Genomic DNA, 27788 nt, shown 5'->3' with positions numbered 1-27788 from the left:
TCTCTCTCTCTCTCTCTCTCTCTCTCTCTCTCTGCCTTTTAAGTAAATCAGTACATTTAAAAATGCAGCTGGTGGGGAGCCTGGGGCATCCTTGAGACTTGGCGGTGCGGGTGCATCTGCGAGCAGGAGGCGACAGGACCCACCTGGCCTCCATCTCTCTGGGTGACATCCTGCAGGGGTCCTTCTGCCCGGATGGAGGGCCAAAGGAGGGAGCACAGGAGGCAGGGAGGAACAGAGCGGGGAGGGATCATGTTGAGGGGACTGGGGCAAGAAGATTTCAAAAGATGCCTAGAAACAGATGGAAGATGCTTTGGGAAAAAAAAAAAATCAGGATCCCAAGCTGATCAACAAACCCCAAACAGAAGCGCTGCTGGCAGAGGCTCCCCAGCTTTTGGGGGGTGCTTGAGGTCAAGACCACCCCCAGTGAGTTCACCCCCAGTGAATTTCAAGGGACAAGCTAAGAGGGACACGGTCCTGCCAGGCTTGCTTCTTTTCAGACGTTTATTTAGAAAAACCACCCTGCCCAGCCCTCCTCCCTCTGTGCCGTGGGATTTGGGCTGCAAGCTCCATTCTCCTCGGGCTCGGCCTCCCACCTCCACGGTCCAGCCCAAGCTGACAGCTGCCCCAAGGCTGGGAGGCCTCGTGCCCCTCGGGCCGCCACAGCCCTCTTCTGTTCCGTCCTTGCCTCCGGCTCTCCAGGTGCAGGGAGTGCTGGGAGGGGCAAGGCAGCGAGGCCACAGTCTGTGTGCCCTTCCAGGCCTGGCGGGCCAGTGGGGGACGGGGCTGTGCTGGCTCCTGGTGCCGACGCTCAGGGCTGGAAGCGCGGGGAGCTGACGTGAGGCTGGTGGAAGGCGTGGGCACTGTACACCACCTCGGGGGGCGAGGGCGCGCTGGTGGCCAGCACGGAGCACAGGGGCTCGTGACTGCTCAGCACCGACGTGAAGTACTTCATCTCCTCCGTGAGCTGTTTGATCTCCTTGCGTAGAGCCGCGTTCTGTTTCTCCAGGTCCTCGCTCTCCTGCAAAGGCGACAGATGCACGTGGGTGTGAGTGTCAGGCAGGCAGCGAGGCCGTGGGACACGGAGGGCTGCAGGAGACTGGGACGGGCGTACTGCTGGCATAGCCGTGGAGAAGTACATGGGAGAATTTTCCCGCACGTGTGTGCGTGGGTAGGTTTCAGGACGCCCACGCATGTGTGCGCATGCCCAGACCTGGTTATGAGGTTGAACCCTATGAGGCTGCTGGTATTTATCTGGCTCTGACCTCTGAAAACAGCTGTTTCATGTGTGTTCCACCTGTCTTAGTCTGTTTTTTGGTTGTGGTCACCAACAGCCGAGGCTGGCTCGCTTTTCAAGAAAGAGGTTCCCCAAGTCCAAGTGCACGGCTTGGCTTTTGGTGCGGACCTCGTGCTGCTGCCCGTGAGGCAGAAAGGCACCAGAGCAAGCGGGCTGTGCAAAGAGGCAGGCGTCAGGCCTGCTCTGCAGCTCAGCGACCTGACCACCGCGTCAAGTCCCCGGAGCCCTGCCGGCCGGGAGTCCGCGTGAGCCGCCATCGGGACAAAACAAAGCACTTGCGTGTGCGAGTCAGCACGGAGGCGCCTGCGCGGATGTGCTCGTTTGTGTGTGTGTGTGTGTGTGCGCGCGCGCGCGCACCAGGGTCTCTGTGGGCGCGTCTGCAGGTGAGCGTTGGCCGCGGGGGAGCCCAGCAGCAGGCCAGTGCCTGAGCCCCTGGAAGGCGTCCTCCGAGCGCCCCCAGTGTTGGCCCTCAGCATTACAAGGTTAATTGTCTCCTTGGCCCAAGTCTTCCTAAATATTCCAGGGTCAGTGTTTGCCATGACCTTCTGCCCAGCCAAGCCACCCCCCCTCCTTATTCTTGGATGATTTGTTCCAGAACATTCTGAAGATGTCTGAAATCTTGGTTACTACCAACCCCAATGAATCCCCTGTCATTTATTTCCTATACATGTCTACGATAAGCTTAATTTACAAATCAGACAAGTAGAAAATGAATAACAATCACTGGTAATAAAACAAAACAACTGTAACAATACACTGCAATAGAAGTTATTGAAAACTTTTGCCGGTGACGCGGCTCAATAGGCTAATCCTCCGCCTGTGGCGCCGGCACACCGGGTTCTAGTCCCGGTCAGGGTGCCGGATTCTGTCCCGGCTGCTCCTCTTCCAGGCCAGCTCTCTGCTGTGGCCAGGGAGTGCAGTGGAGGATGGCCCAAGTGCTTGGGCTCTGCACCCCATGGGAGACCAGGAGAAGCACCTGGCTCTTGCCATTGGATCAGCGCGGTGCACCGGCAGTTAGCGGCCACTGGGGGTGAACCAACGGAAAAGGAAGACCTTTCTCTCTGTGTCTCTCTCTCTCACTGTCCACTCTGCCTGTCAAAAGGGAAAAAAGAAAACTTGTGAACTGTTTATTTTCTGAATTTTCCATTGAATATTTTCGGACCGCGGGTAACTGAAACCACAGAAAAAAAATGGCGGCTAAGGGGGCACTCCCGTACTCTGGGTGTGTCCCAAGCCTGTGTGCAACCTTTTCCTTTGTTGCTTGGGAGACAACAGGTGTGTTCCCAACAGGAAAACTGAGGGAGGCAGTGCTGGCTCCCGGTCAGTCAGTTACACTGTGTGATGAGCAGTTACTGGGAAACAGAGGCACCTTTAGGGAGCCCAGGGGAACTGCAACCGTAAGGTCACGACCGTAAGGGTCACGTATCCTGGCTCAAGTAGACCTTCTCTGCTGACAATTGATGCCCACAGAGGAAGGGGAAAGAGCACTGGAGGTGCAAATAAATTGCTTGTCAATTCCAAAACCCAGCTGGTCCTTGGAGACCAAGTCTGGTTTTACATGGTTCAGATCTGCATTTTTAAAACGTGCCATTTCATCAGAATGAATAAAGTTGCTTGCTTAAAAATATTCACAAGTCCTTCCTAAAATCTAGAGATTTGAACTTGGTGGGCTCAGGGTTTGGGGCGATTTGGAAATCCGAGTTTTTAACAAGTGCCCTGGTCATTTCAAATCTTTGAGCAATTTTGAAAACACTGGTTAACTACAGTATTAAATTTCCTTTAGTTATTCAAGCCACTTACTGCCTATTTATCTCAAATGTTTGTTGACTAACTGATGACATCAGTTGCTGGTACAAAGAAGTTGACTAAAAAATAGGGTGGGTGGTGGGTAGATTCCAGATAACTTGACATTTGACATTTAAAGCCGGGCCTAAGGGCGTTTGGTCCAGCAGCTAAGATACTGGTTAAGATATCTACAGCCCATAGCTGAATACTGAATTCCATCCCATCCCATTCCATCCATTCCATCTCTCTCTCTCTCTCTCTCTCTCTCTCTTCCTCTCTCACGTCTCCTGTGTATCTGCTTCTCAAAATAAACAAATCAACTTTGCCCTAAATCACCTATCAGGAACCTGAGCTGTAGGCTAATGAGAGCTGGATAGGATTGGTCAGTTCCACTGCCAGTCATCCCAACCCCTACACTCTGGGAAGGGAGTGCTTTGTAAAGTGGTGCAGAAGTTCTGACACGGACCGGACCAGAGCGTGCTCAGCCTCAGCCTGGCCTTTCCTGAGGATGGTTCTGAGCTGGAATTAAAAGGGACGCCCATCGCAAAAAGGGGGCTGGCGGTGGCGGGGTGGTACCTCGGCCCAGCCACTGCCCCTGCAGGCTGTGGCCGGCACGCTCACCTTGCTTGTGCTTGCTTCCTGGCATGTCCCAGGGTGAGGGCATTCCCCACCCCGCCCCGCCCCTTTACCGAAAGGTAAGATAAAGCTCCATGATGAGACGGGGCGGTGTGGGTAGCACGGGAACTGGGGGCCAGGAGTCCTGGCCCCTTCCTTCCTTGAGCCCTTCTTCTCGCCCCCTCTGAGAGTTTCCACTGGTGACACCATTTACTGTAAATTCTGTGCTCCGAAGAGCCTGGGCAAACCCCGAGCCAGAAGGGAGGGGCCGGGGTAGGCCGCTCTGACCTGCTCCCCGCCTTAGAGGCAGGCCCAGCTTTCGGGAAGTGACAGCGGCTCCTTCCTTGCTGAGCGCGCCGCCCGCAGAGCTCTCTGACCTTGTCTGCCTCGCTGCTCCCTGCCTTGCAAATCCCAGAGCTCTAGAAGTTGTGCAGAACCGCCGCCTGCTGCTGCCGCTGACAAGTCGACAAGAACTTGCCTTGACCCTGGGAAGAAACCCTGCTTCCTGCCAGGGGGGCCCCCAGAGAAAGCCGCGCGGCTGTCCCGGGTCGGGGTCAGGCGGTGTGCAGGCAGCCTGCGCTCGCAAGAGAAAGGAGTTGACTCCCCGTGCAGGAGGAAGTGGCTGAGCTTGGGCCTCATCCTTCTAGCTCCCGCCTGCTGTTGCTTAGGCCAATGTAGCCCTCCCTGGGGTGGTCTTGCGGAAGGGACCACAGCAAAAGTGGCGGGGGTGGGGGGAGCGGCTGTTTACCAGAGGCAAAACCGTCTCATCCCCAGCATCCCCCCAGGGACTGGGAACCTGGAGCTGAGAAGGATATCTCGGGGCGGGGGGGGGGGGGGGGTGAGGGGTGAGCTTGCACCGAGTGTCCACGTGAAACAGTGCACACATTTGCTTTTTGGAACTCATTTAGGTCTCCGAGGCTTTTCACAATCACGCTTTGAGATGTTATATTATTCCCACTCTACAGAGGAGGCCAACTGAGACCCCAGGACAGACCTACTCCACCTACCCCTAGAAAGGACCTCAGGCTCCTGGCAGCAGCTGCTAGGAGAAAGTGCTTCACCATCTGCCTCGAGACACTGGTTTTCTAGAAATGCAGAAACTGCAGCATTGATCCAAAGACCCACAACCGAGGAAGAGAAGAGCGAGACTTGAGCCACGTGGTCCTTCCGTCAACACCCCCAGCGCCGACTTCTCCTGGGAGGCTCCAGACAGGAAGACAAAGGTCTCCAGGGAGCCCTAAGACGTCCTCTGTCACCCAACAGTCTCCCAAGAGAAAGCTGGGTCTTGATTTTGGTGGTCTCAACCCCAGGACGCTGAGTCAGCCACCCTGGCGGTCTGCCCCCTGCACCGCACGGGGAGGGAGTCACCTGCCAGGCTGCTCCGGAGGAGGCCATCCCAGGGCTGAACCAGAGCCAGGTCCTGGACACCGGACCCCCTGCCTCAGTGCTGGGTCCTCGTCCTGGCTAGGTAACCCTTGGTGACCCACTTTCCCGCCCGCCTTGAAAACAGGAAGACTGGACCAGAACACTGATGTGCCAGCTTAGCCACACACTGGGATCCCCACCCCCGGGGGGTGGGGGTGGCCTTTGACAACTACTCGGGCTTGATTCAGATTTAATAGCTCTGGGCTAGAGCCTGGCATTGGGTTGTTCAAGTCTTCCCAGGAGATCTAATGTGCAGCTAATATTGAAAACCACAGCATCAGAAAATCCCCGGTAATTCAGATTCCGAACTGACTGCCCTGAGGTTACAAAGTAGCGCCTCCGACCCCCTCTTTTTGGGAGGGTGTGGAGAGGGGAGCAGAGGGGGTGCAGACTCAGTTTATATGAGAAAGATTAGTAGAAACCAAATTTTTGAAAGTGTTGTCCCAGCTTGACTTCCAAATAACTAATGCACAGCGGATACTACCAAGGTGGCAATCACTCTTTGAAGTACTTTAGGGTTGCTCTCTAGTTTAATCGTGGCAGCGACCGTGTGGCTGGGTAGCATTATCCCCCCATACACAGAAGGAAGCCGGGAGGTGTGGAGGGTACATGTGCAAGTGGCACCAGGGCTGGGGTGGGGCGGGCTGGCTTCAGAGCCTGGGCCTTCCCTGCCACGTGGCCTTGGAAGCCCCTTTCGTCCTGACGGCGTTTGACAATGATCTCCTGCCCTATTGGCTTCCCAGTGTCATCTTCCATCTTTCCCCGTCTCATGCAAATGCCAGTCCTGTGTTCACAGTCCAGCCTCACCTGTGGGGTCACCTGGTGCCACCTTTATCCAAGCCATGAGCAGCGTGGGAGTGGCCGGGGCACAGGGAGGATTCTGGGAAATCCCCTGCTGGAGGGGCTGAGGGGGGGCACTTAAAGAGCTCCTGAACGACGGGGAATCCCCAGGCGGTTCCCTTACCCCGGGGAGCCAACTGGGACAAGACCAAGGCCAGGCGGGCATTTGCTGGCAGGGCTCGGGCCCAAGGCTCTGCAGGGACTCTCCAAGCATGCAGAGCAGGGCTCAGGCCTCCCCCTGCCAGCCCTGGGTTAGTGCCTGGACCTTCTCCTTGCATTGTCTCATCCCAGATTCCAGAAGGCTGAGAACAATCCCTGTGTCTTTCCTGCCTGACAGAACGTGCAGTCGTCACAGGGAGCTCCCCTTTCACACTGCAACAAGAGCGTGCGCTCTGATGCGTGTGCCCCGTGCCCGGCCCTTCAGTGTCTCTCCGTTGTCATTCCCTAAACAGCAAATGTAGGCCGGAGGCGGTGCCCACCATCCCTGGAGAAGGCTTAGGACTGAGAGGTAGGACACTGTTCAAGCAGGGGGGAGATCCGTGCCTACAGCTGCCACCATTCCTTAAGGAAATTAGCCCTGGCCTCTGTCTGGGAGGGAAGAAGAGAAATCACCAACCCCAGAATCAGACGTGCACCGACTGTCTTTGCACCAATTGAGGCGCGTGTCTGATTCTGGAGGGGTCTTCACTTTTGTGCCTTTAGGGCCAGAAGTGCCTTTGTCATCGATGGATGTTTAGGCTGACACCTGTTCCTTGGCTTTCAGTGACTCCGAGTAGGCTCACTTGGCAATCACCCCAAAGTCCTTCTCCCTTGCCCCCATCTACAGAGCCCGGAGAATCAGTAAGTAACCCAGCTTCCCCTGCAGCTAGGCCACCCTGCCTCAGCGGAGATGGGCGCCTGGAGCTTCAGCAGCCGTCTTGCAGCCTTGAGGATGGAGGAAGCCACACCCTGAGGATGGTGTGCAGACGGCAGCTGGGGGTTCCAGCCCTGCTCCGTGCTCTTCTGCACTTCTTGCTTTGCAAGAGAACTAAACCATGACTTGGTGGCACCTCCAAGTCATGGCTTGTCCGTTACTGTAGCGGCATGCAATCCCGACCGGCACCCCAGGTTCGAAAGGTCGCCACTGGCAAGCCCAATTCTGAAAAGCAAGCGACCAACAACCAAACGACCGATAATTGCCATCACAACGAACTGCTTTGTTTTAAGTCGCCGGGGAGCTGGGACAGAGCGTTTGGGGATGGACCCACAGAATCGCTCCAGACTCACTGCCTGCCTTCTGCTCCATGAGTCTGCTGGGTTTCAAACCCACTCACTGCTCCTGGTTCTCAACCCTGGCTGCCTACTACAGCCACCTGGAGAGTTTTAAGCAGCCGCAATCCCTGGACTTCACCCCCCAGAGATTCCTGTATCCTTGTTCTGGGGTGTGTCACAGGCATCAAGGTTTTAAAAATATTTCCCAGCGGGGCTTAATGGGCAACCAAGTTGGGAATTGTGTTCATAGTGGATTCTTCTTCCATACAATATAAATATATAGCATTTAATTGTATTAGATGCATTTTGCGTGTTTATATTATTTAATGTGTTTTATAATGTATAGTATAAGAAACATAAAGAAATTGTAAAGTGTCCGGGAAACATTTCCCAGTTAAAATTTTTTTCTAAAAGTAACAAGCTCTTTAACTTTATTACGTGACTGCTATTAAATTTGCCAAAAACAATTTCAAGCAGCCTGGTCCAGTTCTCTCTTATGATGGGAAGGCAAGAAGTAGCAGAGCGATTGAAATCTCATTGATTCTAACTTTATCAGATTAGTTACCCCAAGATGTTGATCTTTATGAGGGCAGGGGCTGTTATTGTCTGCACTGTTTTGTCCGACATAGTAAGTGTTCAGTAAACTCACACTGCTTGCCTGACAGTGTGGAATCTGTTAAGAACTAGCCGAAATATGGCAGGCGCTCAATAAGCTAATCCTCCGTCTGTGGTGCCGGCACACCGGGTTCTAGTCCGGGTCTGGGCGCCGGATTCTGTCCCGGTGGCCCCTTTTCCCGGCCAGCTCTCTGCTGTGGCCTGGGAAGGCAGTGGAGGATGGTCCAAGTGCTTGGGCCCTGAACCCACATGGGAGACCAGGAGAGGCACCTGGCTCCTGGCTTCAGATCAGCGCAATGCACTGGCCACAGCGCACCAGCCGCAGCGGCCACTGGGGCATGAACCAACGGCAAAGGAAGATCTTTCTCTCTGTCTCTCTCTCTCTCACTGTCCACTCTGCCTGTCAAAGAAAAAAAAAAAAGAAAGAAAGAAAAAAGAAAAGAAAAGAAAAGAAAAGAAAAGAAAAGAAAAGAAAAGAAAAGAACTGGCCAGAATCTGAAGAAACAGTCTACCAAGTAGATTTGTGATGTCCAAGAGACTTCCAAAGGGGGGTTTAACTCAAAGTTCAAGTTCTTCAGCGGCTTCTACTTTGCTACTCTGGGGCGGTTTCACATGAGTCGGAGAGATTCACTTTTCAAAAGCGCAAGGTCAGATCCCTGCTTAGCAACACTTTTGTTCCCTAAACTGTAGCTATGGTGTGGGAGTCGCCGAAGGACAGCACTTTCAGAAGAACTCTGCACGTAATTTCCCCAGCTCGGACTTGACCTTCCCCGTCCACACCAGTGCAAGAGACGGGCAGCTGTGAAGAGTCAGGCTAGGGGAATGGCTGGTGTTCTCCAAGCTTTCACACACAGCCAAGACATCTGACTGATGTATGGGAAAGAGCCTGCCTGGGCATTCAGTAAATGAACCACTGTAACACCCTCCCCTAGGTAAAACTAAAGAAACTCACAGTACTGCACTGTCCCACCTTTGCCATCGACAGTCCCCAGGGGGTGCTGTGGCTTCCCATTTTGTAATCAAAATTCAGGTTCAGATAAATCTCCAGGCTGGAATTTGAATTGGTTCCCGTCCCTGTCTCAGCTTGGCTCTTGCTCCCTGTAGCACACCTCCTCCTCACTGCCTCCGGCCCCACCAGGCATCTTCCCACCTGACCCTGTCTCCTCTGTAATCACGTTTGCCCCCAAGGCTGGGGCCCTGGGGACGCCGTCCCGGTCACTGCCCCCTGCTCATCCCTTGGTCACTCTCAACGGTGCACTGTTTCATTTACCTATTCACTTTCCGCTACGGCTTCCAACTGAATGAAAGGGCCAAGGAATCAGAAAACTGCTGTTTTCCCAGTGCCTCCAGCAAACCGCCCCTGGCCTGGAGGAGGCCGGGCGGCACCGGTTGAGGGGGTCTCTCCTGTGATGGCGCGGGCTCCAGGACTGGGAATGCGGCCTTTGCGCGTGTGATTCTGTGCCCGTGACTGATCAGGCATTTTCTCGTGCAGGAAATTGCTCTGGGGGCTGGGAATCCAGGCCCCCCATCCCTTCTGGATGAAGCTCTGGGCTTCATCCCTTCGCTGGAGCTCTCAGACGAGTCCCGGGTCCCTTCCCTTGGGTCCCCTGAGTCAGGGGTGACTGGATAGTCACACTTGTCCCAGTGCACATTGGTGTGGTCCTGGTGTGACAGTTTTCCAGTGCACTCCATCACTCCCCAGTGTTCCCAATACGAGAATAAATGGAAAGTTCTAGCAAACCCTGACCCCTAAATTCTGCCTCGATCGTGTCCTCTTTGTGTTCTCAATTTTCTCACCCTTCTGTCTAATCATCTCCATCTTGTTTTAAATTTTAAAAATACAGTATAACTGTATTAACCATATTTTAAATGCCCATGATCCTTGTCGGCTAACACCCATTCTCATTTGTACAGATTTAAAAATAAACAAACGTGCAAAGCTATTTTGACAAACCTCAACAAGAACACACGTACAATTTGTATTTTGCTTCCTGTGTCAACTTTGTCACACCCACCAGTACCTCATCAAATCAACGATCCGCAATTTACTTAACAAGGTCTTCTAGGGCTGGATATCGTCAAGAACGCTGGAATGAACAGCTCGATGTCTCCTGGGGTTTGTCTTTGCTCAGCTGCCATCCAGGGTAATTCCTTGCAGACAGACTAATGCAGCCGAGGGCACAGTCAGTCTTCCAGTCTGTGGCAAGCACAGCTGTAACGAGGTTGTGTGAGCCTTGGCAGCTCATGTCAAGAGCCTCGGGTGGTCACTGACGTCATTCATCAGTGTATTAATTGTTAAGTCAACAACAGGAGTCACTGTGCACTAACTCCCCATGCAGGACCTCTGTCCTCACTGAGCTGTATTATGAGAGTTAACTGTAAAACCTGTTCGCAAACAGTTTGTATGTGTGTGTGCGAATTGTTCTAATCTGTACTTACTATAGAGTTGGCCTTCTGTGTATAAGGTTAATTGAAAATGAATCTTGATGGAGGATGTGACTGCGAATGGGGGGGAGGGTGAAAATGGGGGTGGGAGGGCGGGTGTAGTGGGAAGAGTCACTATATTCCTAAAGTTATACTTCAATAATTTGTACTCCTTAAATAGAAGATTTCTTTGGGGAAAAAAATAATATCCCTGGGCTGGGTATTGGCGCAGCTGTTAAGACACTGCTTGAAAAGCCTGCATCCCATATGAAGACCTAGTTCCCGGCCCGGCTCTGCTTCCAGTTCCAGCTTCCTGCTGATGCACAGCCTGGGAGGCAGCAGGTGACGACTCAAGTCCTTGGGTCCCTGCCACCCACATGGGAGACCCGGACTGAGTTCCAGGTTCCTCTCTCCAGTCCAACCCAGCCCCATCTGTTGCCTACGTCTGGGGAGTCAACCAGCAGATGGAAATCTCTCTCTGTGTCTCCCAAATAAAATGAAAATAAATAAAATCGTTAAACAACAACAACAGAAGAAGGCCGTGTGAGATACATAATGGCATCAGCCCTGAGTGCACGCGTCACTTTTGTCTCAACTTCCCTGGCACTGCACTTAGCTGTCCTAATTTTAAATCGTTTATTTTTGCCAGCTGACTTATGAAGGTTTCTTCCTTTCGCTTTAATGTCATGGTCATCAATTACTAAGGAAGAACAAGTTCTACATGTGTCTCCTTAGCTTTGCTCTGCAGGGAACACTGGGCAAGTTGTGGAAATGCTACTGTTTGCCACAACTTGGCGTGTCCATGGTGGCGGTGGTGGGGTGTCCTGTTGGTGTCTGTGGGTAGAGTTTATATTTTATGCTGCACAGAGCAACCCTTCCCCCGACAACAAAGAACGATCAAACGCAAGACGTCAGTGGTGCCGAGGTTCAGAAACCCTGCCTTAGCATGTATCGTGTTCCTAATCAGAATAGAAAATTAGGTTATTCTCGTGTTGGTAGGAAAAGTGTTGCGTAAGTTTCTGTTCATAGCCTCTGCCCACTTATCTCCTGGAGTCTGGGTGTTTTTCTTTTCAAGGATGTGCTCTCCTTGATAGTCAATGGTCGCTTACTTCACCTGATGCAAGCATTTCCCCAATGTGTCCCTTTAGTTTTGCAATGCGACATACAAGCCTCTTTTACATAAAGGAGCGCTTGGATTTCAACGCCCTCTCTCTCTCTTGGTCTCTTGCTGTATGCCAGAGCTTTGTAGCTGACAAGGGTCTGGCCTGGTCAAGCATTCCGGCTCATGGCCTCCTTCTTGACTTACGCTTTGCAAAAGGACATACAAGGTAGTTCAAAAAGTGTATGGAAAAAAAAAAAAAAAACAAAACAGAATTTGGATCCAAAAGGTTTTTGAAATCCTTGCATAGTTTTTTCATGATAGGAATGTCCCATGAAATTTCGTGATGGTCCCGTGTACGCATGGATTTCAGAATCAATCTATCTTTTATTCTGTTTTGAAGCGCCCCACGTGTGAACCACACCACCTGCAGAGCAAAGCTGTGTGGAACAAAACGGCACAAAAAAGCAGCCTGGTGGGAAGGCGAGAGGTTTGGGTGCTTGAGCGTCCTCAAGAAAGACGCTAGATCCCTATTGTTAACGAGGCAGGCTGGTCTAGCATATGTCTGAGTGTCCTTTATTATTTTTTAATAATATTTATATGAGACGCAGAGAGAGAGAAAGAGAAACATAGAGACACAGAGAGAGAGAGACAGAGACAGAAAGACAGAGACTGCAAGAGAACTGCCATCTGCTGGCTTACTCCCTGAATGTCTGCGATGGCTGGGACAAAACCAGGCAGAAGCCGGGAACTGGGAACTTAATCCAGGTCTCCCACATGGGTGGCAGGAACCCAATTACCCAGGGTCTGCATTAGCAGGAATCTGGAGCCAGGAGGCAGAGCGGGGGATGAATCTCACGTACTATGTAGAACGTGGGCATCTTAACCATTCGCTAAATGCCCACTCCCTCTGGATTCACTTTGAATTCTGTAATTCTACAAACAAGGTAGTAAGACCATAATTATTGCCAGTCCCTCAACAAGCCACGATGGATTTCTGTATGGACACCCCACGATGGATTTCGGTACGGACACCCCACGATGGATTTCAGTACAGACACCCCACGATGGATTTCGGTACAGACACCCCACGATGGATTTCGGTACAGACACCCCACGATGGATTTCGGTATGGACAGCTCACTCCAGGAAGCAGGGGCCTGGTTGGCTTCTACAGAGGACTGGGGACGTCGTGCAGCCTGAGCAGGGGCTCCCCTGCCAGACTTTCTCACATTTCTCGAGAGGAAGGGATCTAGCAGCTACTGAGCCAGCCAGCCTCGTGAAGACATCTGCCCAGGGGCAGCTGCCACTCTGGGACCTGGGAGCTGCAATCCCTTGTAGACAGGCACTTTTTAAAAAAAAAATTAAACTAACATTTATTTATTTGTTTTATTTATTTGAAAGGAAGAGAGACAAAGAGACAAGGACAGTGACAGAGACACAGACACACACACACATATACAGAGAGCAGAGAGAGAGAGAAAGAGAGAGAGAGAGAGAGAGAGAGAGAGAGATCTTCCATCCATTAGTTCACTCCCCAAATGTCTGCAACAAGCCAGGCTGACACCAGGAGCCTGGAGCCCCATCCAGGTCTCCTAGCTGGGTGGCAAGGATCCAAGTACTCCAGCCCTCACCTGCTGTCCCACAGGAGTGTGCCTTAACAGAAAGCTGGAATCACAAGTGGAGCCAGGACTTGAACCCAGGCACTCTGGTCTGCACGTGGACATCCTGGTGATCTTTCACTACTACATCCATCACCCTCCCCTAGACAGACATTCTTTCTCGTGTCCAGAGCTGTCCCTTCAAGTGTGCCTCACAGACTCAGCCATGCCCAGCCAGCATCAGTGGAACCAGGTTCGGGTGATCAATTGTCTTGGCATGCTTTTTGTCCCCAAATGCAAATCACCTAATGTTTTAGACAGTTAGAGACTACTTTGATTTTTAAATGGCACATATTCATCACAGTAAACTAATACAGAAAAGTACAAGGAATAAGATAAAGTAGCCAAACTCAACCAAGAAATAACTACTATTAGAATTTTAGAGAATTTGTTTTCAGACATCCCTTTGAGCTGCCACCAAGCCCAAAGCCTAAACCTGTTCCGGGAATGGGGTTAGCTTCTGCCTACTCTTTGTAATTTGTTTTTCCTCCTTAATCCTGCATCACTGACATCTTTCCACTTTGCTAAATACAGATCTACAACAGTCAGTTTAAGTGCCAGTGTACAGTTCTACTGTATAAAAGTATCCTAATGCACTTAATCCTATTGTTAGCCAAGCCAAGGATTACAGCTCCGAGGAAGGGCTCAGTGCTCACGGTAACGATGCCTAGAGCATCGTGTGCATCCTTCTTCCTTCAAAGCCTGCAGGTGGAACTGCCATGTCGGGGTTATCCCCATGTAAGATGTTAAATATTGCTACAAGACCTTCTCAAAAAAAAAAAAAAAAACTTCAAATCATATTTTTATAGATGCCTTCACTTTCTTGGCCAGACCTAACAATGGTTGGGGAAAAGCGTATATTTTAGAAAATGTTGCTTAAAAAAGCAGAAAAACATATTGAGGAAGGAGTTCAAGGAAGATAAAGGTTGGGGGGGTGGTGGAGAAGGCGGCGAGATAGCTTAGTGATTAGGAAGATGGGTTCTGAATCAGATGGGTGTAGTTACAAGCTCTGCAACTTCGAACAAGTTGCTCCACCTAATCCACGGGTTGTACAGTAAGATCTCTGTGCGGGTGAAATGAGATACTGCAGGCAGAGCACTTAACGGATATGCGCAAAGTCATGCGTACGATTAACACACATTTAAAAAGAAATTCATAGCGATGGAGAGGCAGAGATGCTTCTCCTTTCCAAAGATGGCTCACTGGCTCCACATCGACCCATCTTAGGCTGGAACTAGCCAGAATGTTCCTTTTATTTGTTATTGATCTATGACTTCCCTGTGCCCATAAACATGGCATGGTCTCCAAGAGAGAGAAGCCCAGCGTGAAGCCGGACCGCGGACTGCCCCTCCGCAGCCCTGCCTGGCCGCCCAGAGCAACAGTGCGGGTGTAAGGAGGCCTGGGGGGGCAGACCTTTGCTGGGCTTCTTTCCTTCCATTACCCGGTTTTTCTCCCATTGTACATCCTTTATCTCTCACCGCACCAGCTCAAAACTCCCCCTAAGGCATGATCTATGCTTCATAAAGGACATTAAGCATACACCCTGGAACCTATAAGGCCCTTTCTCTTCTTAAACTGGTGGGAGGCTCCTCCAGGAGCCGGTCCCAAGCAAGCCCCTGGCCCGCTGCCACCTAAGGGAGTGCCTAAGCCTGCAGCCCTCAAACTTGACCCTGTTACCCTCACTGGCTCCCCGACCATGGACGCTCAGCACGGCTCCGAGCTAACACTGCTGTCTGCCCCACTCCACCATCTCCCCAACCTTGAGTCTCCTCATGAATGAAGTTTCTGGACCCCGACCCTCTTTCTGCTCACCCTGGCCCGTGGACTCAAAGTCCTTCCTGCTGCTGGTCAGCACCAGAGACCCACACCGTCCACCAGGACGGCTGCTCTGGGAGGACCGCTTTGCTGCCCTTTCGGGGAGCTCCTTCTGTTGATGGCTGGGAGGGTCACCAAATCCCAGCTGACAGCTGCTTCTCCTCTAGGCACCAGGCGTGTACTGAGGATGTTCCCGGCGTCAAATGTCACGATGGAGGATTGCTCCGTGGGTGACATCAAGATCAGGAGGGAAAACATCTAATGCAAGTGCAGGGTGCTCGGCAGTGCAGGTTTGGTATTTGATAAGAAGGAAAGCACAGAGGGTGGGCTGTTCACAGCAGTGCAGACACTGCTCGGGGCGCTCACGTGCTGTATCGGAGCACCTGCTAATGTGCATCCTGGGAGGCAGCAGGTGAGGGCTCAGGTACATGGGTCTCTACCCCACAAGGTGGAAACCCAGAGTTCCCAGCTGTGGTCCCGCCCTGGTCCTGCCCTGGCTGTTGTGCCAGTTAGGGAGTGACCAGCATATCGAAGGTCTGTCTGTCTGTCTGTCTATCTAAATCCAAGCTAAATAAAAAGATAAAAATGCAAAGCACCTCCCTCTTGTTTCTTTAGTTCTACACTTCAGAAACAAATATAATTATCACATTTTGATAATGCACTCGAACATTTTCAAGTTTATATAGTTGTGCACATAGAAGTACCTTTCTCTTATTAAGAACACAAGTGGGTTGTCGGCGCCATGGCTCACTAGGCTAATCCTCTGCCTGCGGCGCCGGCACCCCAGGTTCTAGTCCCAGTTGGGGCACCGGATTCTGTCCTGGTTGCCCCTCTTCAAGTCCAGCTCTCTGCTGTGGCCCAGGAGTGCAGTGGAGGATGGCCCAAGTTCGTGGGCCCTGCACCTGCATGGGAGACCAGGAGAAGCACCTGGCTTGCAGTGCGCCAGCCATGGCGGCCATTTGGGTGGTGAACCAACGGAAAAGGAAGAACTTTCTCTCTGTCTCTCTCTCTCTCTCTCACTGTCCACTCTGCCTGTCCAAAAAAAAAAAAAAAAAAAAAAAAAAAAAAAAAAAAAAAACCACACACACAAGTGGGAGCAAACTAGGTACCATTTTCAAACCTTTTTTCACTTCGAATTACAGAATTCTAAGCGGTAACTCCTTCAGATGCCGCGGCTTGCTGTAATAGCTACCCAGCATGCCCCTGACTGCATGAACCACATCTTATTTAATCACTCTCTTGCCGAAGGATGCTGAGCTGTCTCCAGCCCGGGCCGCAAGAAACAACGAAGCAACCGTTGTCTTTACACGGTCAGGATGTCATTGTCTGTGTGCACGTTTGCGAGTAAACTCCCAGATGTCAAACTGCTGAGTCGCAGGCTCCGTGCGCTGACAGTCTGGGTGGATGCAGCCAGCTGCCCTCTAACGGGGCTGGCCTGTCTGCCTTCCTCCTGTCCTGACAGCGGCTGCCGGCCCCTGCTGCTCCTTGGCCTCGGCAAACAGGTGCGTTAGCGACACCTTTCCTCTTTGCCAATCTGTTGCTTCCATTAGCATTTTCCTAACCGAGCGAGGTCTAGCCTCTTCTCACGGGTTTCTCTGCTGTTCACCTTTCTCCTTCTGCACACAGCCCACTCGTGATTTCTCATTTTTCTTTTGTGTTGTTAGTCAGTTTCCTGGTCAGAAGAGCTTTCATGTGTTAAGGAACCATGGCTTTATTTTTTGTACCGCATGTGTGACAGATATTTTTTCCCCATTTGCCATTTGCCTTTGATTTTGCATATAAGTTTTTTGAGCCAGACAGACATTTTCAATTTTCATGTATAAATGTAATCATCTTTCCCTTATGGTTTCAGAGTTTTATATGCATTGTAAAATGCTGCTCGTTTTCATCTGCTTGAAAGACAGAGTGAGAGAAGGAGAGACAGACAGACAGACGAGAGGAAGATCTGCCATCTGCTGGTTCACTCTTCCAGTGCTGGCAATGGCCAGGGCTGGTTCAGGCTGGAGCTGGGAGTCCAGACCTCCATCCGGCCTCCCACATAGACAGCAGGGGTCCACGCACGTGGGCCATCATCTGCTGCCTCCCAGGAGGCATTCACTGGGGACTATTTGCGGGGGGTCTCAGGCAGCCAAGGTGCCTCTAAAATTTCTAGTCTTTAAGAAATCTTTCAACGCCAAGCTTCCATGATTAAGTAGATGTATGTGTGTATGTTCTTGTACTATCTTAATAGTGATTACTTATCCTGCTTCTTACAACGACCGTTATTATTACAGATTGAGTATTACTAATGTGAGATGCTTGGGATCAGAAGTGTTTCAGAATGCAGATTTGGGGGGGGGGGATTTTAGAATATTTGCATAATGAGCTACCTTGGTAATGAGACCCAAGCCTGAACGCGAAATTCGTTTGTGTTTCATATACACTTTATGCACACAGCCTGAATGATAATTTCACACAAGATTTCTAGTGCACCTGCATTTTGACCGAGACCTATCACATGAGGTGAGCTGTGGAACTTTCCACTTGCAGTGTCATGTCAGCACTCCAAAAGCTTTGGATTTAGCAGCATTTCAGATTCTTGCATTTTCCGATTAGGGATGTCCAAACTCTCCTACCCCTATTATACTTGATTTTTGTCAGTGTGTGCTGTATGCCAGGCACTGTGTTGAGCTCTTTTTTTTTTTTTCATCTTGTAGCTAAGGGGCCAGAGACTGAGAAGGGACCAAGAATCTCCGAGTTCAGACCCACGGTCAGCCAGCAGCGGAGCCGTGATTCAAACCCTGTCCTGACCCACAGCTGCCAGCCTGCGCTTAGCTCCCACTGAAAACCAAAATCACAAACGTGTAAAGCTTCTAACAGCTCTCCAGTCCCAGGACGTTGGCTACTTGCTCGAAAAGGACGATTCTCTGTATCCCTTGTCATCTTTACTTGTAGGCTTTCCTGCAGGAATATCGAATCAGAACCAAACTCTGATAAAGACCAAATTAGAGGTCAGAGCTGTTCAAGCCTAAGAGGGTGAGCCAGTGCGTGCGAGCTCCTGGCGCCCGTGAACTTCCAGACAGCACGTGCACAGCAGGGCTGCCAACGCCGGAACACCTGAGCCGTTGTTCGCAATCAGTACAGACTTGCTGATCGTTCATTCTGTTTTTCAATTCAGCAACTACTTGTGAACGGCCAACTATGTTAGTGTGCAATAGAGGAAATACTGCGCAGATCTCAACCGAGCCACAAGGACCTCATCAGAGAGGCCGGTGCAGCCTGCTCCCTACATCCTTTCAAAGCTCAAAGAAGCATCCTCCACCATCCTCCTGCACCCACAAAAGTCCTTCTGCGAGGTCTTCCAAAAGTTCATGGAAATTTTTATTATGAAAGAACTATTTTGCACCAAAATACACGCATCATTTAATTCCATTCGCCATGAACGTTTTCACCAACACTCGCATCTTTCCTTGAGAAGGTTACAACAGTTCTAACTGCTGACGGCTGTGCTACTCACCCTGTTAAATCCAAGCCTGTTCGCTTATGATGCCAATCATATTTTTCGCCCTTGAAAGCGATTGCTAGGGTCGAGAGCCATGGGAGTATTTCGGGAGGAAGGACTTCGAGGTAGGATTGCGAGAGCACGAGATGAGCGGATGGAAGAAAAAGGAAAGCAGTGCCGAGAGCTGGTGGAATGAGAACCGACCCCGGGCCGAGCGAGGCCAGGAGGGTGGTGAGGTGCGCAGGCAAGGAGGAAACAGAGTCAGGAAACTCAGCCAGGATGGTGAGCAGCTCAGATAAGAGCAATGGGATATCATGAAAGATAGAGGTTTCCAAATAAAACTTGAACGAGGCCCAGAAACGAGGAGCAAGGTGCAGCACCTGGGGCCCTCCGGGGCCCCAAGGCAGGGACATCTGAGTGGCTCCCAAGAGGCGGGGTTGCGTGTGATCCCCACAGCTCCCCACGCCCCTGTTCTCCATGGCTGATGAAGGACAGCGCCCCCTCGTCCACCCCTCCCCAAGCAGGTGGCCTCTGGGGGCTTCCCACAGCCAACTCACCTGCCCGCAGAGCCCTTTTTGGGGTAGAAAATCTCATTCCCCTACTGTACAGCCTCCTGGCCCGTTCCCTGCTACAGAATCTCCCCTGTATGCTCCTCAGAGACTGCCCCCTCCAACCTCACCCCACGGCCTCCCGCTCTACTTGCCCCCCCCCCCCCGACACATCCTCACTCAGGCAGAATCAAAGCTGAGGTCCTCACTTAGGGGGAGGGGTGAGTGCGGGGAGCGAAGGCCAAGACCAAGAACAGAGGGCTCACCAAGTGCAGGGTGTCGGCTTTCTGCGTCTGCCGCTGCCGGCTCTTCTGGGCAGCGATGCGGTTTTTCTCCCTTCTCTGAACTTTTCTCACATCATCGGAGGAGTCCTGGGAGGCAGACAGCGGGCATCAGGCAAGCCTGCTCCTCTCCAGCCATCCGCCCTCCCTGGTCTCCACCTCTTCATGCGACTCCATCCCCAAATCTGCACCCCCTCCTCCCCAGCTCTACCAGGAGAGCTCTCCCCCTGTCCCAGGTAGCCTTGGGGCCCTAGGGCTTGTTTTGTCCACAAGGCCTCCCTAGGACCGCACTTGGCAAAAACAGTGAGGACGGTGCAGCGTGTTTTATCACCTCTCTGCGCCACCACTCTCCTGCTTCATCACCCAGAACCTTTTTGCTGTTAACTTTTTGAGCGCTTCCTCTGCGCCCACCTCTGTGCAAGCGCGTTCTGGGAGGAAGTCCCGGTTCTGGGACATCCATGGCGTTGTTTCCATCTTACACGTGGGGAAACGGAGGTCTCTTCCTGCCTTCCCAGGACCCACTGTTTGCACTCCGTGGAGCCTGCAGCTGCACCTCTGAGCTGAGGGCCCTGGCCCTGCTCTGTCTCCTGTTTCCCCGCGGCACTTCGTTGAGTTCAGCCAATACGAGCACAATGCTTGGTCCAGACGAGATGCTGAGAAGAGAACTTAAGGGTGGCGGCTCCATGGCTGTGGTGGGCAGTGCATGGGTGCTCAGGGGGACGGCGTGGGGTCTTGGCAGGCCCTCTAATTGCATCCCATTGGCTGCTGCCTCCTAGGCTTGGCCAGAGAGGGCAGCTCCCGCCTCCCCCCGTGTGGAGACTCCTGCCCTGTGCCTGCTCGCATCCCTCAGGCTGCAGGGGCACCGATACCCGGACCGGGCATGTGAAGCCCCAGCGAGTCCAGGACGTGGAGGCCGCTGCGGGAACAGGGCACTGGGGCAGATAGGGAGGAAGCGGTCTTCCTCTACGGGGGATGGGGAGCCGGGTTACCATGGAAGCCGTGAGTAATTTCCTTCCGAAGAAGGGGCCAGTGCAGACTTCCAGGCAGCCTGAGCCGCTCCGATAGTATCTCAAGCCGAGGGCCAGAGGGGTCGCCCTCTGCAGGGCTGCCGCGGAACTCCGTCCCACCTGGTCGCTGCCGGAGTAGAGCTCATTCCTGCAGCATTTCGGAAGCTCGCCTGGATATCTGTGCCAAGCGTGCAGTTTTTACACCACGAATGTGGAGAAGACTTTAACCCCCTGATTTGCAAACAGTGAGTCTCGGGAAGGCAGGAAAGAGCGGGGATCTCTTCTAGGGAGCGATGCCAGGAGTGCAGTGGTGGAGAAAGCCCCAGGAGCTGGGAGAGGGGCAGGGGGCTTACATTTAGGGGAGATGCTCCCGTGGACAGAGTCTGATCCGGGCATCACAAGCTGGGCGCCCAGTGCTCCCAGTGTAAGTACCCCAGTCACCCAGTTCCCCCAGAGCCGCCCCTTCATTAGTTAACTCCCTCCGTCCTGAGGCCACAGGGGACCCAAGTTTTTTAGTGGTGGCCCCAGCATCCCTCGCTAGTGGCAGGTTCGGCAACAGGGGCAGTGCCTGGGGTCCTCATCCCTCTAACTTTCCAACCTGCTGTCTTGGGGATTCACTTGTCCCTGGCCTCCTTTCTCACCCTAGGGTGCTGTCCTGGGAACAGTAGCAGGATTTAGGCTGGGCATGGCAGCCCCTGGGAGCCTCTGCCTTAGAGAGCAGAGACCCTTTTGAAGTCCATGCCCCTCTTGGCTTCTTAGAAAGTTGCATGGGGCAGGAATCGCACTGAGGCAGAGGCAGTGGGAACCCCCCCACACCCCACCCCGGGGAAAGGAGAGAGTTCAAGGGGCTTGGGTAGAACACGCAGGAAAAGGAGGGTCCCCAACCCCCACCCCTGGACTCAGAGTGTAATTGCAAAGGTCATGTCTAAGACTCTCAGTGCTCACGCCACGCATCACTCCCTCGGCTCCCCGCACACAGCCAGGGGGCCTGCTCCCCTGGCCCACCCCGGGGAGAGGCAGAAGGCAGCAGAGAGAGGAAGAAGACAGCTACCTGCTTGCCAGGCGGAGGAGAGCGGCTGAAGCTGGAGTCACTACTGTCAGAGCTGTGAGGCATGGCTGGACTCTTCCGGCTCTCGCACACAGCCCCACGCGCCTCCGGGCTCTCTCGTCACCAGCTGGCCTCCGCCAGCCCTCCGGTCTCCACGGGTGCCGCCACCGACCCCTGCGTGCGTGCGTCCTGCTCTGGGGTGCGGAGGGACTGCTCCCCACTGGGACATGTCGCTCGCTTTGGGGCTGGCGCGCGCTCTCTCTTGTGGTTTCTGGTGATTGACGCTGGAAGTCACATGGGCGGAAACTTCAAGTTAGAAGTGAACTTGAGAAAAAAATACATCTCTGGGAAAAGACCCGCAGAATTATGTGAAAGAAAAAAAAATACAGCAAACCCAAGATACCTTCCGACAGTTGAGAGGCGGAGCGGCTCTCTTCAATTGATGAAGATAAAAGAGAAAAACAGCCAGGGCAGGGAAAAACCCCAGCCAGAATTAGCACTCTCTCTCTGTCAACATGGCAGAGAGCGGAGAACAGTGGCACACAGTTTCCACTGTCACCCGACTTGATTTTTCAACCAAAGCAGAGCCTCGGAGCTGGGATTTCTTTCTGGTTTTCAACCGAAAACAGATGCCCATCCTGAGTCGTGTTTTGAAGGCTTTCCTCGCTCCTGCCTCGGGGTGGTCTGGGGACAGGGCGGCCCAAGGCCATTGTCCCCCCACCTCCTGAAGCTCCAACACGAGTGGCTGAAAACCACAGAGAAGGTTCTGGAATGGAGGGGTGTGTTCCCCACCTGTACCTCTCGGCTCCTGCTCTCTCTAGAGGAAAGAAGGGGACGGCCTTTCAGGAGCTCCAGACTGAATCCTTACGATTCAAGGTCAGCCGGTCACAGCCCAGACAGGAGAAAAGCACAAACCAGTGCAAAAAGTGCTACAGTGGGACCCAGGGCGACTCTGTGTGTGTGCAGCGTTGGGGCAGCCACTGGAGCTCTGGGGCCCTCGCTGTCTGTTCAAGGATGTGAGATGGGCCGGTGCTGTGGTACAGCAGGTTAACGCCCTGGCCTGAAGCGCCGGCATCCCATATGGATGCTGGTTCGAGTCCTGGCTGCTCCACTTCCGATCCGGCTCTATGCTGTGGCCTGGGAAGCAGTGGAAGATGGCCTAAGTCCTTGGGCCCCTGTACCCATGTGGGAGACCTAGAGAAAGCTCCTGGCTCCTGGTTTTGGATCGACGCAGCTCCAGCCATTGCAGCCAACTGGGGAGTGAACCATCAGATGGAAGACCTCTCTCTCTCTCTCTCTCTCTCTCTCTCTCTCTCTGTAGCTCTGACTTTAAAAAAAAAAAAAGACTGTGAGACGTGCATGCCCAGCACTCAAGGTCACCATAAGGAACAGGTAGCGCGGAGGATCAGGGTGCTGCCCCGGGGCTGTGATGGGCAGAGTCCGGCCGGCCATGCCATGGGCAATTGTGGACCTGGAGGTGAGCAACCCGACTCCCACCTGGGCATTTCTGCTTGTTTCAAAGGCCTTGCCTTATTCCCAGGATGGCCCCAGCCCAGTCCTTGCCTTGCTTCATCTTGGGAGTGACAGGGAGGCGGCCCCTGTGGCGCTTTGGCACCCACTGAGGCGACAGCAGCCCAAGGATGAACTGAGCCAAACACAATCCCTTCCCTCCTTGAATTTCTACCTCTGCAAGGGACGCAGACAGCGAAGAAGTTACTGTCATCCATCTAAGAGTGGCAGGTGTAGGGATGAAAATAAAGCCAGGGAGGGACAGGGACCTCCAGGGGTCAGAGGCTGCTCTTTCTGTGACGTGGAGAGGAAGAAGAGCGCTCTGAAAGGGGGACCTCTGAGCAGAGAGCGGAAGACAGGGAGTAGGTACAGGGTGCAAATGTCCAGGGGGAGAACATTCTGAAAGGGGGATCAGCAAGGGCTGGCAGGGGGTGGCGAGGGGCTGGGACGCTGTGTTAGCTTCTTTGCCTTACTTACTGTGCTGGGGGTCTGGAGCAGGCTACCCTGAGGGAGCAAAGAGGTTTATTTAACTCACATGATTGTAGGCTCAGGGCATGGTGTCCGCATTGGCTGGGCTCTGGTGCGGGCCCGCTTGACTGCATCACATCATGGTGGGAGTGTGTGTGGGAGGAGTCACATCTCAGAACAGGAAGCCAGGGCCAGGGGTCAGGGTCAGGCTTTCACAAATGTACTTGTTTAGGATTTATTTTATTTATTTATTTATTTATTTATTTATTTTGAGAGAGAGAGAGAGAGAGAGAGAATGGGTAGATAAGGTCTTCCACGTGCTGCTTCACTCCCCAAATGCCTGCAACAGCCAGGGCTAGGCCAGGCTGACGCCGGAGCCTGGAAGCCATCCTGGTCTCTCTCCAGGGACGGTGGGTGGCAGGGGTCCGAGTACTTGGGCTATCTCTGCTGCTTCCCGCAGTGCACGTTAAGAGGGAGTTCCACCTGGACACCGAACAGCCAAGACTCAAACCAGCGCTCCAATACAGGATTCAGGCACAAGGTCCACCGCCGGCTCAGGCTTCGGCAACAACTGGCCCTGGAGACGACTCACCCCGGGAGATCAGCGAGCCCGCCCTGGGCTCCATCTTCTAAAGGCTCCACCATCCCTGGGTACCACTGCCAGGACCAAGCCTCCAACGCAGGAGGTGCGCCTAAACCACACCCACAGCACGGCAGGGCAGGGAGGGTGGCAGCAGAGGGAGTCAGTGCAGTAGAGCAGGAGGTCATGCAGGGCATCGGAGGCCACCACGCAGGCTGTGGTTTGGGTTCTGGAAGCCGTAGGAAGATGACAGAGGATTCACCATCCCACCCTCACCCCACTCTCTGCCCCAGCCACGGTTCATCCCATCACTATTTTATTAGTTTACTTACTTGTTTCTTCCTGTTTCCCTCATTGGAATGTCAACTCCATTTATGGATTAATAAGTAATTCATGCGTTCATTCATCCATTGAGCACCAGGCTTAGGTTTTAATGGGATCTCCGTGGACACCATTGAGAGCTCAGTACAGGGGAGCACAGTGGAAGCAGGCCAAGCAGTTAGGATGACAGCACTGGATTATCCAATGAGCCCAGGAAAATGTTGGTGGTGTGGACAAGTGAGCTTGTGATGATGGTGGCGAGGAGTGACCCTGCAAGCAGCAAAGACCGGGCCCCCCCTGCCCACAGTGTTGCCCAGTGCCTGGTAGATACCCTGCTGATAGTGTCCAAGTGAATCAGTGGGGGAGGGAGTCCCTATTGTCCTGCAGGGCCTCTCACCTTTAGCATATTGAAAGTTCATTTAGGACAATGAATGTCATATTTACATATTGCGAAGTTTTTTTTAAAAGATTTATTTATTTATTTGAAAGTCAGAGTTACACAGAGAGAGAGGAGAGGCAGAGAGAGAGAGAGAAAGAGAGAGAGAGAGAGGTCTTCCAAACAGTGGTTCACTCCCCAACTGGCCGCAATGGCCAGAGCTGGGCCGATCTGAAGCCAGGAGCCAGGAGCCAGGAGCTTCCTCCAGGTCACCCCTTTTCCAGGCCATAGCAGAGAAGTGGAGCAGCCAGGACTCGAACCGGTGCCCATATGGGATGCCTGCGCTTCAGGTCACAGTGCTGGCCCCTACATACTATAAGTTTAAGTGAACATTTATTTAACAGAAATCCAAGATCCAAACAAGACACATAGAAAGAGGGGAACAGGCCACTGTAAGTGTGGTGGGGCACAGAAGTCCTCAACTCTTTGAACACGCACCAGGAAGTCCCACTGAGTGAATGACTGTTTGATTCCGGGGCACCCAGTCCAGACCCTAACTTGAAGGTACACAGAGACAACTGGGGAGAGAAATGCCACTCAGCTCTTACACGGAAAGACGAGTCTCATTCCAGAGTGCTAATTAGAAATTGTTCTGAACTACTGAAAATTTTAAAAGAACAGACACTTATGTATCCACCCTGAAGCTTCGTGAACAAATAAGGATCAGAACTGAAGGCCCTGGTGCGCTGCCTCCTACTCTCCGTCCCTCCTTGCCCACGTGAGGTGGGTGTATCTTTCCCACACACTTCCTGGACTTGAACCACGGCCACGGGCACACCTAAGCAATACATAGTTCTACCTGCATCATTTCAAATGCCAACACTTTTGTTCCTTTATTTATTTTTAAATGTATTTGAAAGGAAGAAAGAGAGAGAGAGAGAGAGAGAGAAAGAAAAGAAAAGAAAAGAAAGAAGGAAGGAAGGAAGGAAGGAAGGAAGGAAAGAAAAGAGAGAGAGAAAGAAAGAAAGAGAAAGGAAGGAAGGAAGGAAGGAAGAAAGAAGGAAAGAAGGAAAGAAGGAAAGAAAAGAAAGAAAGGAAGAAAGGAAGAAAGGAAGGAAGGAAGGAAGGAAGGAAGGAAGGAAGGAAGGAAGGAAGGAAGGAAGGAAGGAAGGAAAGGAAGAGAAAAGGGAGCGCTCTCCCATCGATAGGGTCCCTCCCCAAATGCTCACAAGAGCCAGGACTGGGCCAGGCCAAAACCAGGAGCCAGGAACTCCATCCAGGTCTCCCACAAGGGTGCCAGAGACCCGGGCACCTGAGCCGTCGCTGCTGCCTGCCAGGGTGCACATTTGCAGGAAGCTGGAGTTGCGAGCAGAGCCGGCACTCTTATCAGAGATGCAAGCATCCCAAGCTGCGAGGCCAGACGCCTGCCCCTGATTTTCAACTTTTTGCACTGTTAACATTTTTAAAAATGCAAGGCTTGGGGAACAGGCATCCCCTGAGGTTGCTCTGCAGAACTCCACGAAGCCACCGAGTAGCAGCTGTAATACACGCAACACCAGCCCCGAGCATCAGGATGCTGCAAAGGTACTTTTGCTGGATACTTCAATCCCCTCTGCTGCCAGCTGGCTCACACAGGGTCACATACAAATTAGGAAACAGGGCCACACCTAGCTAGACAACCCCATGCCAAAATGCAAAACCTGGTAAACCCCCTTGAGCATCGAACAACCTACACAACTGATACAACCATCCCTGCCATATAGCACTTACTGTGTGCCAAGAATAATTTAGCAATTGACTCATGTAATTCTCACAACAGTCATGGGAAGTATCTACTGTTCCTCCCACCCACCAAATGTTTTATTTTTAATTTTCATCCATTTGAAAGGCAGAGAAGGAGACGGACAGATAGAGAGAGATTCCTATTGGTTCATTCACCAAATTCACAGCAGATGCTGGACCTGGTTGAAGCCAGGAACCTGGAACTCAGTCTGGGTCTCCCAATTTGGGTGGCAGGGTCCTAAGTACTTGAGTCATCACCATGGTACCTCAGGATGCACATTAGCAGGAAGCTGGAATAGGGCGTGGAGCCAGGACTTGAACCCAGGCTACAGGTGCCCCAAGCAGCATCTTAACTACTGTGCCAAGTGCCTGGGCCCCCATCCCTACTTTATGCACGTGGGATACTCAGACATAAGTAGCTCGAGTAACTTTCCTAGGTCACATCAAGAGGGTGGGGCTGGGACTCAGACCCGCGTGGTTTGGCTCCCAGAGTCGGTACCCTCAGCACTAACTGTGCTATATCTTGCTTTAATCTTCCCAAGAGTTCTACAGAGCAGGTGTGTAGTTAGATTTCCCAATGTCTAAATAAGGAGGACCGGAGGGCTGATACTTTGCCCAGGGTCACACAGCTGGTGAGCAGCAGAACCAGGATCTGCGTCGAGCAGCTGATGCACGTGTAGGGTACTCAGCCACCAGGACGCTCCGGGGCTCTGGGCTGTCATTGGAGGAATCCGCCTCCAACCACCAGCGCTTCACATCTCCTGCCGTGAGATAACGTTACTCGGCTTGTAACCCTTGCAATCACAGTTCTAACCGTGGAGGAACTTCGGCATGGCTGTGGTACTTGGTACAAACTTTAGAGAAACCCAGGCAGGAAAAAATGTTCAAAAGACCCCTCCAATTGGGCTGAATGAGGGGCCGGAGGGTGGGAGGTGGGAGGACCAGAGGAGTGACAGCTCCTGAGTTCCCCACGGGTGTTACAAGAAAGATGTAAAAGGTTTTACAAGCAAGGATGACCTGGGACTGGAAGACTCCCCCAAAGGGTCTGTACAGTAGGGTGTTAAAAAGTATGGTTTCCGAGGTCAGCGCAGGGCTAAGTCTCTGCCTACGGCACAGGCATCCCATATAGGGGTGCTAGTTCATATTCCAGCTGTTCTTCTTTCGATCCAGCTCTCCGCGTGGCCTGGGAAAGCAGTAGAAGATGGCCCAAGTGCTTGTACCCCTGCACCTACTTGGGAGACCTGGAAGAAGCTCCTGGCTCCTGACTCCTGGCTTTGGATTGGCACAGCTCAGCTCTGACTGTTGAGGTCACTTGGGGAGTGAACCAGCTGTTGGAAGACCTCTGTTTTCTCTCTCTCTCTCTCTCTCTCTCTAACTCTCTCAAATAAGTAAATACAAATCATTTTTTAAGAAGTGCAGTTTCCTTAGTGAGTAATAGCCGCGTGTGTTTAGGGAGCACGGAGAGATGCTTTGGCACAGAATCCCAGCGGGCGTGCATCCGTCAGGGAAATGAGCCTCTCCACTGCCCTCCTGTTTCTTTACCTTGGAGGCTTCAGGAATGAC

At 52.5% G+C, this 27788-nt stretch overlaps 1 protein-coding gene across 3 annotated transcripts; it reads right to left on the bottom strand.

Annotated features, from left to right (window-relative positions):
* Window positions 1-485: 485 nt before the first annotated feature.
* Window positions 486-21481, bottom strand: BATF (basic leucine zipper ATF-like transcription factor). Of its 3 annotated transcripts, none has more exons than XM_002719638.5 (3): window positions 21193-21481; window positions 19120-19224; window positions 486-1018 (listed from the first exon to the last, which is right to left on the bottom strand). In XM_002719638.5, the coding sequence occupies exons 1-3, from the start codon at window positions 21253-21255 to the stop codon at window positions 809-811; spliced, it is 378 nt and encodes a 125-aa protein (XP_002719684.1). In that variant the 5' UTR covers window positions 21256-21481; the 3' UTR covers window positions 486-808. The 3 variants fall into 3 exon arrangements, with proteins under 3 accessions (XP_002719684.1, XP_017204981.1, XP_069921748.1); XM_017349492.3 differs by lacking the exon at window positions 21193-21481 and adding an exon at window positions 19546-20068; XM_070065647.1 differs by lacking the exons at window positions 19120-19224; window positions 21193-21481 and adding an exon at window positions 3701-3950.
* Window positions 21482-27788: the final 6307 nt, after the last annotated feature.

This window comes from Oryctolagus cuniculus, chromosome 20 (genome assembly GCF_964237555.1).
Source record: "Oryctolagus cuniculus chromosome 20, mOryCun1.1, whole genome shotgun sequence".
NCBI classification, from domain to species: Eukaryota; Metazoa; Chordata; class Mammalia; order Lagomorpha; family Leporidae; genus Oryctolagus; species Oryctolagus cuniculus.
Note: the sequence above shows the minus strand (reverse complement) of the source record. Positions and strands in the feature narration are given on the sequence as shown.